The following is a 13,045-nucleotide window of genomic DNA, read 5'->3' on the forward strand; positions in this document are numbered from 1 at the left end:
CTCCCCACAGCCAAGGCTATTCTTCATCTCTTTTTGTTTGTTGCTGGCATTGTATTGTTGCCTCTGATTGACAAAGGCCCCTTTCATTGAGGGCTTGGTATTTGAGGATGTAATTTCGCCATTTGCTCTGGGCGCAACAATTGTTTGAGACTTATGCAACTTTGCTAGCACTGAATATCTCTTGCTGTGAGACTGTGCAGGGCAATTCTCATACAGATCTAGATAGTCAAGAGATCTAGACACCGTGTTGTCATCACTCTCCTCCACAAACTACTTCACTTCCATGGCTGTATATGAATGCTACTAGCTCAAACAATCCCGTTCCGATATGACGCGTTCATGATTTTCATAGCCGGATCAGGGCTCTTCTCTCGTCAAGTGAAAATTTGAAGTAAATCTCTATTCTTTACATGAGAAATGATGTCTCGTTCTTACTGTTCGTGTCTGTATACCTGTTTGATACCGGGACATCAAACGTTGCCGGCCTGGACAGGCATGCTTGCTGCTAGGTACTTGTCTGCAAGCTTGAGAGTCGGGGGCAAGTATTGGCTTTTACCCTCAGTAGCTAAAACTCGTTTTAGGATTCTTTCCTCAACATAACATCTAGTGTTTAGCTATAGTAAGAAACACGGTCTTGATATCGACTTGGTGACAGCACTGTCACTTCCTTAGGCTGGTATAAGAACCATGACTTCTTTGTTTTCCATAGCTCAGAAGTGAAGAATATAGTCGCGTGTAGCCAGGTTCGCCTCTGGCTTCACGTTGGTGAACGTATTCGAATCCGAATACGTAGGGCGAAGGGAGCTAGCTGTCTGAGGAATGATGAACGCGATGAGAGAATGTGTTCAACATAAAGAATGAACAATATCACCAAGAAAGAACGTCGATATGAAGGCAGCAGCATCACTCTCACATGCAGTCCGACTAGACCCAAACCCCGGGAACTATGTGCTTGAGGCGGGCATTCTTAGCGGCTAGGTATCAGGGGCCTTTATAGCTCCTCTAATCAGTAGCTCATCCCGCCAACCTTGCCTTTCGATCTAATCCTCAACTCCTGGCTTACAAGACTACGAGAGGAGCAGAGTAAAGGGTACACAGATTACAGATTTAAAGGACGGAGCACCCCGCATTTCGAAGCTGCCGAGGCCATCCAGCTGAGTGATTAATTAGTATGAACAAACCGGGACGCTGGTGTTTCTCAGGCATATGGTTCGACTCCTACAACCCAGCTGTTCGACAGTCAAGTTTGCCTCTGCTGACATATCATCACAAGAGCACGCAACACGTTCGGTATACATGAAGCAGGTCAAAGGTCAAGTCTCACTGAACGCCGCGAACTTTTCTATTCTACATGGGTAACTTCATGATGCTCTCAACTCCTCACAGAAGCCTTTAGGGCCCCATCCAGCCTTTCCAAGTCAGGGCTCACACTCTCGTGGCTCTTGAGCGTCATGACTGCCGCCTTTTGCGCGACATCGATCAAGTCCTCCACCTTGCCCCCCTTTGACAGGCCAGCAATGAGAACTCCCAAGAACGTATCACCAACCCCATTGACGGATACAATCTCGTCGAGGGCAACCTTCTCAGCAGGCGGGAACAGGCGCATATAGACGCCGCCGACGGTGGGATGATCAACGTAGCCTCTCGTAAGCAGCCACTTCTCTTCGTTTCTATCCTTGAGTCTGGGATCATTCTTGCCCAGAATCGTAGTCAGGAGAACACCCTTGGACCCCAGCTTTGTGACTAGGGTAGGGATGTACGGCAGGAGGTGAACCGTCTGCACGGGGATGCCCGCGTCAGTCATCTCCTTGGACGTAAGAGCCACGAAGCGGTCTCGCGCACCGCGCATGTTGAAGGCGTCAATGACCTCGAACCACTCGGGCGTATCAAAGAAGCCATTCTCCTTGGCCGCGCTATACATGGCGTTAAGCTCAAAATTATTGGGCGACGCGATGTCGATGCCGGGGGTGGGAAAGACGCCGAGGTGCGGGTGCTCTTTGGGAAAGAGACCGATGGACTTGGCCGTCGAGACGGGCTCAAAGGCGACCTTGCACCCTTGCTCGCGGCCGGCGTCGATCCACGCCCGGACGTCCTTGGGGCTCCAGTTGCCGTCAACGACGAGCCATGCCGGCTTGGTGCCGGCGACGGCGGACTTCCAGTAGTCTGGGAAGGAGTGGTTGGCGAAGATGCCCATGTCGGCCATGGCCATGACGAGGTTCTTCTCGGCGTCGTTGACGGCGACGTACTGCGCCGTGCGGTTCGCGACGTGGTACTCGGAGGTGAGCTGGCGGATGTAGGTTGTCTCGAGGCCTGAAGCTTTGAGAGAGGACAGGACGGTTGCGCCGGCGCTTTTCACTTCGTTAGGTGTGGAATTGTAGGTATAAGGGGGGAGCGGGCTTACACATCGTCACCGATCAAGCTACACAGGCGTACTGTCGTGTCTTTGCTTACTCTGTGAGCTGCCAGAGCGACGTTGTGACCGACGCCGCCGATGGACTGGTTGATACAAGCAGGGTTCGAGGTTTGCATATGAGGCGCGACCTCTTTCTTGTCACCTAGGGGATGGTAGTCGCAGCTCAGGTCAATCGCTACGGAGCCCGCCACAAGCACATCGGCCTTGCTGGACTCGGGTTCTTCCACTTTGACGGTAGCTTTAGGGGGAATGTCATAACCAGAAACATGCGTGCTCGAAGAACTATCTACGCAGTCAGAGTCCGAGTCCCCGGCTGAGCTATATACAACGAAATCGAAAACTTACGATTTCGAAACGCCCTCGTTCAGCAGTTTCGAGAGCTCCACCGAGATCTTGGTAGCCCGCGCCACGTTGGACCTCACCAACGCCTTGTTGGCCAGCGTGCTTCGCTCCTCCGTCAGCTGCCTGATCCTGCCGAGGACGTAGGGCGTGTTCTTGGCGCCCGTGAAGCCCTTCTCAATGGCCTCCGTGACCGCCGTCTCGATGACGGCGTCCATCTCCACGCGGGGGATGCCGTACTCCTCGGGGATCGGGTTGGCGAAGAGCATGCCGGACTCGATGCCTAGGCTTTCCTGCGCCAAGATCATGGCGGCGGCCTCGCGCTCGGTCTGGACGACCGCGGGGCTCTTTGTGCCGCTCTCGCGGGCCCAAAAGGCGGGGAAATCGACGTTGCCGGTTCGGCCGTCGGCGAAAGTCGCGACGAAGGCGCCGTGCGTCTCGAGGAACTCGAGCGTGCGCGGGATGTCGAGGAAACCCTTGCAGCCTGAGCTCACGACGGCCACGCGCGTGCGGCCGAGCTCCGTGAGGTCTGCGGAGACGTCGAGGGAGTTCTCGCCGCCGCGGTGAACGCCGCCTAGGCCGCCAGTGCCGAAGACGCGGATGCCTGCGAGTCTTGAGAGTAGCATGGTTCCGGCAATGGTGGTGCCGCCATGGACCTTCTTTCCAGTGATTCCCTGAGATATGTTAGAACTGAGGCATGGAATGTGTGCAGAAGACGTCTGTCAATGGACCAACATGAATGATAGCGCAATGCTATCTAGTGACTTACCAGTCCAACGAGGTGAGCAACATCTCTCCTCGACACCTTGCCCGCCATGCCAGAATCGACCATGAAGGCAACCTCAGCTTCCGTCATTCCGACGATAGGCTCGCCGTTCAGGATACCACACACAGCAGGAACACCGCCGCCCTGACGGACAATGTCTTCCAGACCGAGATCATTGCCCAGCGCACCGTGTGTGTAGATTGTAGACTCCAAAGCCACAACCGGCTTATTTGTGGCAACGGCATCGGCAACCTCTTCAGAAACACGCAGGAGATTCTTCAGTCCGCCTGATTGGTATGCAGCGGCGCTCATGTGACGACGTGCTGCGTTGGCCCCAATAATTTGGCGTGAGAGCTGCAGCTGCGAGAGAGCTTGTCTGGCCAAGCGGCAAGATGAGCGTGGGACAATCATGTTTGATAGACGACGGCGATGTGCCGTGCCCCTGGTTGCTTGGTTGTTTGTTGTGGATGAACTGATCAATGTTTTGCTTCTTCGACAAAGAGAGTGGCTGCCAAGCTTGTCGTATTAAGATATGAAAGTCGAGACTGCTACTGAGAGCTGAACACGATTCAATTAAGCTCGCTGGGTGCTCAACATATAAGATGAACGTCTAGCTTTCAAGAGCAGCGGAATACGGCGATATGAGAAGACGCCCTGCCAAGTACCCAGAGCCGAGGTGCACGCCCTCCGAAATACAGTGGTGCTTACCTTACTTACAAGGAAGGTCCAGACTGGAACCCCACCGCGCCACGCTGCCTGTGGCTTAGCGTAGGTCGATTTCGCGATCCCACGATACTCACTCTCACAACTCATAACCATGACAAAAACTTCACAAACACCACCCATTCTTCACGATAACTCATAAAATGATAAGTCCGGGCAAAAGAGTACTCCTCGACGGGGAATTGAACCCCGGTCCCCTGCGTTTCATTGAGTTTCAGTGACAAGCAGATATCCTCACCACTAGACTATCGGGGATGTGTGGATGTTTTCATCCAGTGATAGTTGGTTGACGGCTCAGACCCGCTGAGGGTATATGAATGATCCATCTCTTAGCGCAAGAACAGACATAGCCCTAAGCTTAGTAAAATAGTATACCGGCCGAGACATATTTTAATCCCTTTTTATTACTACTACCTCTCTCATTGCCTCTCTCATTGCCTCTCTCATTGCCTCTCTCATTGCCTCTCTCATTGCCTCTCTCATTGCCTCTCTCATTGCCTCTCTCATTGCCTCTCTCATTGCCTCTCTCATTGCCTCTCTTATTATACTCTTTCTTAGCTTCTCAAGACATATTATCAATGGAATAATTACAGAGTAAAGAAAAGCAATTGTCTTAGTAATAATAATAGTATTAGGAATAGAGCTCAAGATATACTTAGACTTGGGGATACCGATTTTTAGTCCGATCTCTTACGCCCGTCGGGGTCAAGGAAGCAGGCCTTCTCGAGGGTGTCTTTCTCTTCGTCGTCGGGGAGGTTAAGAGTAACAGCAAATAAAGTCATATACTATTACAAGACACCGACCTGCCATTCTATTGTGGGACAGGTCGAGGCACTAAAACCCTCGGCCTCTTTATAGCTTTCTGCTTTGCAGGATAAAGTTGCCACGGACCCGGCTCGGTATATACACGGTCACTACATAAACACTACAATCACCCTATCATAGCGCACATAAACACTGTCGACTGTGGGTTCATCACGGGCTTGATCACCGAGGGCGATGGAAAAGAGTATACCTGCCTGAGCCACTTTATCGACCACTGGCCGACCATCGATAGCTACCTTGCCAGGGAGTCTGATAGCTTCGTCGTGCTTCTATAGAAGCTGCCCGATGGATTTTCCCCTTGGTAGTAGTCGCGATGCCATCTTCATCGTCGGTGTCGCTACCACAGGCTGTGTAGCTGCTCAGAGAGTAAACAAGGTGGTAAGGCCAGATCTGGATACGAGCTTAATATACTCTTACGCGGGTGATAGATTTATCCACTGCTCTCCTGGGCCAAATCTGCCACTCTTATAGCGAACAAAGGAAAACAATAATATATATATATTTTTTAGAGAAATGCTTTAGCTTATTCTGTATTGTTATATATTACTCTATCAATTGTTTTTGGCTTATTCCGTGCTGAATAGGCCTTGGTTGGAATGTGAGAGCTTGAGAGGGCCGGCGAAAGGTTTTTGGCTTTATTCGTCACAGGGTCTCTTTTGTGAGCTGTGTATCAACGACATCACGGCGCCAGAGCAGCGAAAGCAGCGGCAATGGCCAGACGAAGCACACCTGAAGCGCCACCAGGAAACAAAGTTTCATGTCGGCTACGAAGCTTGGTGCAGACGCGTCAAGTTTATCAAGAAGACACACAAGAGCACGGGATATGAATGCGAACTTTATGCGAGTTCTGCGCCCCCCAAGGCCCCCGTCCATCTCTTCGCCACAGTCGACGAGCTCGAGCGTCACATCTCCGGATCAGATTCTGGTGGTATCACGGGCATTCGGGCGGCTTGGGTGACGGAGCCTGCGATTATCGAGCAGCACGATGCCTTGAAGCAAGCTCTGGGATGGGATCGACCGGAGTTCCGATCCTCCGCTGCCGGTGAGCAGCGGAACCAGGCTGATCGTAGCAAGAAACGAAAGAGCCACGGGTGGCAGTCTGAGAATCTCCGGGAGCTCGACGATAGACTTGATGTCCCAGGAAATCCGGCCATCATCTTGGGCGGACCGCGCAGGCCAAGCTTTCCAGCCATCAACGACAGAAAGGGCAGTGTACTTTTGTACCCAGCTCAAGAGATACTACCAGAACGTTTAGCGGATTTGCTCTCGATTGCATTCACCGTCCCGGATGAGCATGTGGGTGTGCCGGATGCTGAGTCAACTGTGCACGCACACCTTGCCAACCACCGCTCGAGTATGGTTACTATTCTGCCGCCCCCAGGCACGAACGACAACACGCCTAGCCACCATCTTGACATCATAAGCCTTGTCAACAACAAGGCCGGCACGTCCAAGCCCTGAGAGGATTCTGGGTTTAATGATATGACTTATACGAGCAGTGTGGAGAGACATGATTCGCGGCTTTACTCAGGGGAGGAGTGTCGTGAAGGTGACGAAAGGGGGACGGCCGAGTCGCCGGGGACGAATACTTACTTTGCAAAACAACTGCTTGCCTCATAAGTTCAAACTGGCCTGGTCTTTTCTCTCCTTTTTTTCCTAGGAGATAGCAAGATATTATGAAGTTCAATGTCCAACAGCCTCACCAATGCCTCTTGTAGATTCACAGTCCGTTTCTCATACCAGAGGCACTTGATGTACATTGCCTCTCTGCGGAAAGAAACGAAATTTGAGTTCCCCATGATTTGACGTGTTCAAGTGACGTGATGGAGAATCTTACAGTACAATGTCCCTTGAAGCTTCATATTCAAATCGTGTATGGCACAGTACGATAACAGCAGCCAGAACGGTCGGGACACGTTGTCAATCTTCGTTGGATGTCTTGTAGGTAGCTGTCTAAAGTATGCTTCTGCAACGTGAATCTGATACGTGATACATAGCTCCCAACGCTTCATGCACCATGGAGTGCGCCCTATAGTTCTATCTCTCATTGACATGCCAGATGATGCTCCCTTTCGCGTTCAAACGACCATTCTCTACCACACTATCACTCTTTGCTGTTATTGGAGCTGCTCGAGCCGGTCTTCCGGCGCTTCTGGCGTGATGGCCTTTGCAGAGACTCGTCGGAATCCGACGGCTCCACCTGTGTGGCTGCTGCTCTCTTGACTCTGTCGGCACCCAGTGCCAAGTAGAGGTCCTCAATCCCCTCCTGCGAGAGGCTGACGAGGGCAGTGACGAGATCATCATCTATGCTACGATTAACATACGCATCCAACTCCGAGTAAAAGGACTTTGTACTTACTCGACTCGGAAGAATCCGACTCCAACTCGTCGCATATGGCGTCCCTGAACTCGGTGGCATTGTGGCCAAACGTGGCAGTACTGCCTCGCTTGACATACGGCTTGTACTTCTTGCGTGCGATGAAGGAGTCGTATTTGGTTGTGACTACTGCCCAAAACTGCTCCTTGATGCATCGAACGGCAGCCTCGTCCTCGTCGTCACCCTCATTGTCCGACTCATCCTTGCGCTTTTTGCCTTTGCTTATGCTTTGCTCAAGGTTAGTTACAATGTCTAGTTATAGAAGAACTAATGAAGGGGCTGCCTGGCTCTTCACCGTGCTCAAGAGAAGTCATACTTTTCACTCTTTGTGAGCTGCTGCTCGATCCTCGTCAACAGCTTGAGCATCAGTGCATTCTGCCGACATAAGACCTCAAGATTGTTCAGGACTACTTGGTCCGAGAGGCTCAGGACGGACGCATCCCGGGGCATCGCCCACATCGCGGTTTTTTGTACGTCTACCTCAACGTCGGGTAGCTGGGTGGTTTTCTTTCTCGCTCGGGGCATTGTACTTTAAGTAGGGTTTATCGTCTCTGTAGGGAAGAAAATTGGACGTGTACGTGAGAGGACACTCGGTGGTGCGGCTGGAGGGGGGGGGGGGATCAGAAAAGATCAGGCTGCTTCGTACGAAATCGAAAACTTGATGACTCTCGTAAGAAACAAAAGGACAATGTACTTCGTGTGACTAGATGTGAAAGTGTACCGGCCGAGTCGACGTGATCACATGGAATGATGGAGATTTGAACGTTGGTTATTCAGACCCGACGATGCTAGACTGAGAAAGCTGAGATTTGGAGAGGACGAGAGGACGAGAGGACGAGAGGGTAATGCATTTTTTTTTGTGGGATTTGCCGATGTGCCTTGGGGTATGTCACGGGCGTGACGAGGTGAGAAGGAAATTGGTCTGCGGAAGGCACGATGTAGTCATTGCGCTTGCCCATCGTACCTTCCCACCCATCGTACCTTCCTGCCCATCGTGCCTTCCTATCAACGTTACCCCCCCCCCCCCCCCCCCCCCCCCCCCCCCCCCCCCCCCCCCCCCCCCCCCCCCCCCCCCCCCCCCCCCCCCCCCCCCCCCCCCCCCCCCCCCCCCCCCCCCCCCCCCCCCCCCCCCCCCCCCCCCCCCCCCCCCCCCCCCCCCCCCCCCCCCCCCCCCCCCCCCCCCCCCCCCCCCCCCCCGGTGCCTTCCCACACAACCAGCCTTCCTCCTCCCATGCCTTCCTACCCAGCCGTCCTCCCTAAAACACTATCCTCGCTAGGTACATCACCATCCTCGCTGCTTCACCGTCCTCAACGCATCACCATACAACTGACTAGCTTCACGCTCTGAATCACTACTTATATCAGACATCTCTGGCGGCAGGCCGAGTAAACTTTTCGCTTCCTCTCACTTTTTAATATTCGGCTTCGACACCTCTACCTCTCTCGGGCGAACTCATCTCGCACACGAAGGCGTCATAAATTCATACAATTCAGAAAAGGACAGTGCCCTTTCACTCAACTATCACGCAACCCGAGGACAACATGGTCTCCAAGAAGCTGCGTCGCAGAGTGAAGGGCGAGGCCCAGAAACTTCGGCGTTTTTGCGCCGAGCATGAAGTGAGTCTCGCTCTGAATCTTTGGCTGTAAAAGGAGACACACTTATCCATTTGTTTAGGTTGGTCAGGCTTGGATGCGCTATAAGGCGGAAGTTGATGCGATCTCGATGGCCAGAAACCTCGCGAGATTGGACTTGGGCAACGACACCAAGGCCATCGAGGAGACGGGAGCCGAGCAGTCATCTCTGCCTTCATCAAGGCCCAAGAACAAGACGCAGCGACAAGCTACTCGTCGCAGGATTCATTACAAGGAGGACACAGACGGCGACATCTCTAGCGATGAAAGCGAGGACGATGACGATGACGAAGACGACGATCAGAGTACAGTCACGGAGGCCATGACCGACGATGGCATGAGTCGGTCAAGTCTCGCATCAGGAGAGGAGTACACAGCGGAGGAACTGGCCGACGCTCAGAACCAGCTTGATGGCCAAAAGAGCTATGCCCTTTTAGCGCGTGAGCAAGACGACGACGATAACCAAGTCTTGTTTATGGAGGTTAGTGATGACGAGGATGGCGACGATGATGAGGAGTACGAGGATGATGAGATGCTAGATGCGAGCTCGTTGGACTCCTTTATGGAGGAGGACGAGGAGAAGGACGAGGCGGAAGTAGAGGATATTACGGCTTCGGAGAAAGTCTTCTTTGATATTGACGAAGGCTTTGCGGCTCAGAAGCGTAAGGGCGAGGAGCAGAGAGCGGCCAGGAACGAGGACAAGAAAGCGAGGCGTGCAAAGAAGAGAAAGCTGGCACAAGAAGTAGAGGAGTAGCTCAATTTCGGGGCATTTGGGACCCCTATGAAGCGAAAATAGACGCGTGCTGGGCAGTCTTTTATTTTGGTATTCTGAGAATTCATTCTGGTTTCCTACCTTTGACAGAGAGGTTGAATAGTCAAGACGACAAGAATAAGAAAGTCAGGAATGATAAGCAGGCCAGTAGGCATCGTAGTCTTCGCCTAGCATCTTCTTATTTGGTCACCCACTTGCCAGCCTGAGTCTCGCTTTGAGTACGGGCACATAGGTCTGCTCGCCGCCTGGCAGCGATACCATGACTGATGACGGCAATAGTTTGTCAAGTCTTGCGGCAGGGGAAGATTATACGGCAGAGGAACTGGACGACGCTCAGAATCAGCTGAACAACCAAAAGAGCTACGCCCTGATGCCGACGAGGACAAGAAAGTAAGACGAGCAAAAAAGAGGAAATTAGCAGAAGAAGTAGAGGATAACTAAAAAATAAAAAACAAAATAATATCTCTAAATACCAAGATCACAAACTACTAGTCAAGTAGGCAACACAGTCGTTTACCGCTCTATAAGTATCAAAGTACCTAGCTCTCTTATCCTTCTTCTTCAGAGTACTCTCTCATAAATATATAGAATACAAAGATAAGAAGAATGATGAAGACAGCGAGAACAATGAGGATAGTAAAAACAAAAAGGATAATAAAAATAGTACAGGAAAGCTGCCTCTGCCCTGGCAGTCGGACTGATTTGGAGTAGCTGCAGCATTGTCATGCTGATGGTCGTGTCTCGCAGGGTTTCTCCGATGCTGAATGGCTTGATACCGTACTCAGTTGTGCCCTTGATGGGCAGCAATGTCCTGGGCCGTCTTCCAGACTTAGCTTCAACCGCGGTGCGATCATGATGGTTGTCTGCATTGGTTGGTGATTGGGGTGATGCCTGTTGTCTTTGTTTTCCCTTGGAGGCTTCATTTCCTCCCTCCCACCAAAGGCAGTAAGAACGATAAAGATAATAAGAAGGATAAAGATAGTGGAAACCTCAAGAATGAAGATAAGAAGAATAAGAAAGTCAGGAACAATTAAGAGGTAAGTAGGTATTATGGTCGAGTGTCGACCAGCATCTTATTTTGTCACCCACTTGCCAGTTTGAGTCTCGTTAGGAGGGGTCCTAAATGCCCCGCAATCGAGCCTTATCATCACTCAAGCACCATTGGTTGATTTGTTTTCTAGCGTGTACAACTACGCCAATCAAATCCTCCTTGAAGATGCAAGGCTGAAAGCTCCATTAAAAAAATTCTGGACGTCCTCTGCAAGCCGCTCGTCCATTCCCACCTCGATCCGCTGGTGCGCCCACGACCAAACGAGACAAGAAAATCACCACCGACCGGCGACAATGGCAAAAGAACAACCGTTTGAGCAATTCTCCGAAGAGGAAGAGGTCACCTCCTCCGAGGAGTCAGAATTTGAGGAGGAAGTCCCCCGCCAACGCAAACCGAAACCCGTGTTCGACGAAAAGGATTCCGACGAAGAGGAGCTCGAGAAGCTGGTCCTGGGAGGCAAGGCCGATTTCCGCGAACAGCTCTTCCGCAACGATGTTCTCGGCGATATCGAACGACTCGAGAGAGAAAAGAACCTCCAGCTCACCAAGCCGGACGACGAGCCCACACTAGAGGAAGTCGCCGACCACGATCTCTTCTTCCTCGACACCGGAGTCCCCGCGGCAAAGGGCGGCGCAAAGGCGGGCAGCAAGCAAGAGCCAGCGGCCGTTGACGAGAACGCGCCTGCGTGGGAGGACAGTGATGACGAGCGATTGACCGTTTCCCTAGCGGCCGCGACGAGGTTACGAAAGCTGCGCATCACCGAGGCCGAGGACATGGTCAGCGGCGCAGAGTACAGCAGAAGACTGAGACAGCAATTCGTCCGCCTCAACCCGCTGCCAAAATGGGCGCAAGAGCCTTCGTCCGAGGGAAGGCCCGCAAAGAGGAGAAGGCGCTCCTCGGCCGCCGCCTCCGACTCCTCTATTAGCTCCGACGAAGAAGGCAGCGATACGAACCTCTCCGCGGCGCCCCTCGAGAAGTTCATGCGCGACGTCCACCGCCTCGCCGGCAAAGGCGCTGCCAACGGCGGCAAAGCCCGCCTCCGCCCCGAAGTCATTGACATCCAGCGCACGCGCGAGATCCCCGACACCCACAAGGCAGCCGTCAACAACCTCTCCTTCCACCCGCGATACCCCGTCCTCCTCTCCTCGAGCGTCTCCTCTGTGCTCTACCTGCACCACCTCAACCCGACGGCCCACCCGACGCCGAACCCGATGCTTACCTCAGTGCAGGCCAAGGGCGTCGACGTCCGCCGCGCAGAGTTCCTCTACCCGTCGGGCGACCAAATTTTCTTCGCCGGCCGGCGCAAATTCTTCCACAGCTGGGACCTGCAGACGGGCAACGTGCAAAAGACGTCGCAGATCCAGGGCCACAGGCTCGAGCACAAGACTATGGAGCGCTTCAAGCTCAGCCCCTGCGGGCGGTACATGGGTCTCGTGGCGTCGACGCGCAAGGGCGGCGGCATCATCAACATCATCAGCACCGAGTCGAGGCAGTGGATCGCCGCCGCCCGGTTGGACAGCCGGCACGGCATCGCCGATTTCGTTTGGTGGAGCAACGGCGAGGGCATGTCAATCCTCGGTCGGGACGGCTCCGTCGGAGAGTACAGCGTGGCCGAGAAGCGGTTCCTGGCTGTATGGCACGACGATGGCTGCGTGGGCGGCATCGTCATCGCGCTGGGTGGCCATCAGGGCCCCGAACTCCTCGGCGACGACAGGTGGGTTGCCGTCGGCTCCAGCAGCGGCATCACCAACATTTACGATCGCCACACGCTCGTCAAGACGTCGTCCAAGGCCGGCGAGGTCGACGTCGAGCAGCGGCCCGAGCCGACGCGCACGTTTGAGCAGCTCGTCACACCCATCACGGTGTTGACCTTCTCCCCCGACGGCCAGCTGATGGCATTCGGCAGCACAGAGTCCAAGGACGCGCTGCGCCTGGTTCACCTCCCCAGCTGCACCGTCTACAGGAACTGGCCCACAGAACAGACGCCCCTGGGCAGAATCACGAGCGTTGCGTTTGGGCGGAGCAGCGAGCTTCTCGCGGTCGGCAATGATACGGGCAAGATTAGAATGTGGGAGATTAGGAGTTAAGAAGGGTATCCAAAAAAGAAAATTCGGTTGGCATGCTTGTGTATTGAGGTTAATCATCTG

The 13,045-nt window shown here is 53.3% G+C and overlaps 5 protein-coding genes across 5 annotated transcripts; 3 read left to right on the forward strand and 2 right to left on the reverse strand.

The window, feature by feature from the left end:
- Positions 1-1,372: 1,372 nt before the first annotated feature.
- Positions 1,373-4,028, reverse strand: CABS01_04340 (indigoidine synthase A like protein; the record flags this gene model as incomplete). The annotated part of the gene is made up of 4 exons (XM_060537711.1): positions 1,373-2,348; positions 2,402-2,695; positions 2,759-3,426; positions 3,522-4,028. Coding segments are annotated over 4 exons (2,445 nt in total), but the record flags the coding sequence as incomplete, so codon positions are not given.
- Positions 4,029-5,351: 1,323 nt separating this feature from the next.
- Positions 5,352-6,527, forward strand: CABS01_04341 (uncharacterized protein; the record flags this gene model as incomplete). Its single annotated transcript, XM_060537712.1, has 2 exons — positions 5,352-5,444; positions 5,715-6,527. 2 exons carry the CDS (start codon positions 5,352-5,354, stop codon positions 6,525-6,527), a joined length of 906 nt encoding a protein of 301 aa, XP_060390557.1.
- A 643-nt stretch (positions 6,528-7,170) lies between these two features.
- On the reverse strand, positions 7,171-7,902 carry CABS01_04342 (uncharacterized protein; the record flags this gene model as incomplete). The annotated part of the gene is made up of 3 exons (XM_060537713.1): positions 7,171-7,370; positions 7,426-7,670; positions 7,760-7,902. The coding sequence occupies 3 exons, from the start codon at positions 7,900-7,902 to the stop codon at positions 7,171-7,173; spliced, it is 588 nt and encodes a 195-aa protein (XP_060390558.1).
- Positions 7,903-8,985: 1,083 nt separating this feature from the next.
- Positions 8,986-9,829, forward strand: CABS01_04343 (uncharacterized protein; the record flags this gene model as incomplete). The annotated part of the gene is made up of 2 exons (XM_060537714.1): positions 8,986-9,060; positions 9,119-9,829. The coding sequence occupies 2 exons, from the start codon at positions 8,986-8,988 to the stop codon at positions 9,827-9,829; spliced, it is 786 nt and encodes a 261-aa protein (XP_060390559.1).
- Positions 9,830-11,191: 1,362 nt separating this feature from the next.
- Positions 11,192-12,985, forward strand: CABS01_04344 (U3 small nucleolar RNA-associated protein; the record flags this gene model as incomplete). Its single annotated transcript, XM_060537715.1, has 1 exon — positions 11,192-12,985. One exon carries the CDS (start codon positions 11,192-11,194, stop codon positions 12,983-12,985), a length of 1,794 nt encoding a protein of 597 aa, XP_060390560.1.
- Between the last annotated feature and the right edge of the window lie 60 nt (positions 12,986-13,045).

This window comes from Colletotrichum abscissum (assembly GCF_030869225.1).
Source record: "Colletotrichum abscissum strain IMI 504890 chromosome Unknown Scaffold_8.1, whole genome shotgun sequence".
In the NCBI taxonomy this organism is placed as follows: Eukaryota; Fungi; Ascomycota; class Sordariomycetes; order Glomerellales; family Glomerellaceae; genus Colletotrichum; species Colletotrichum abscissum.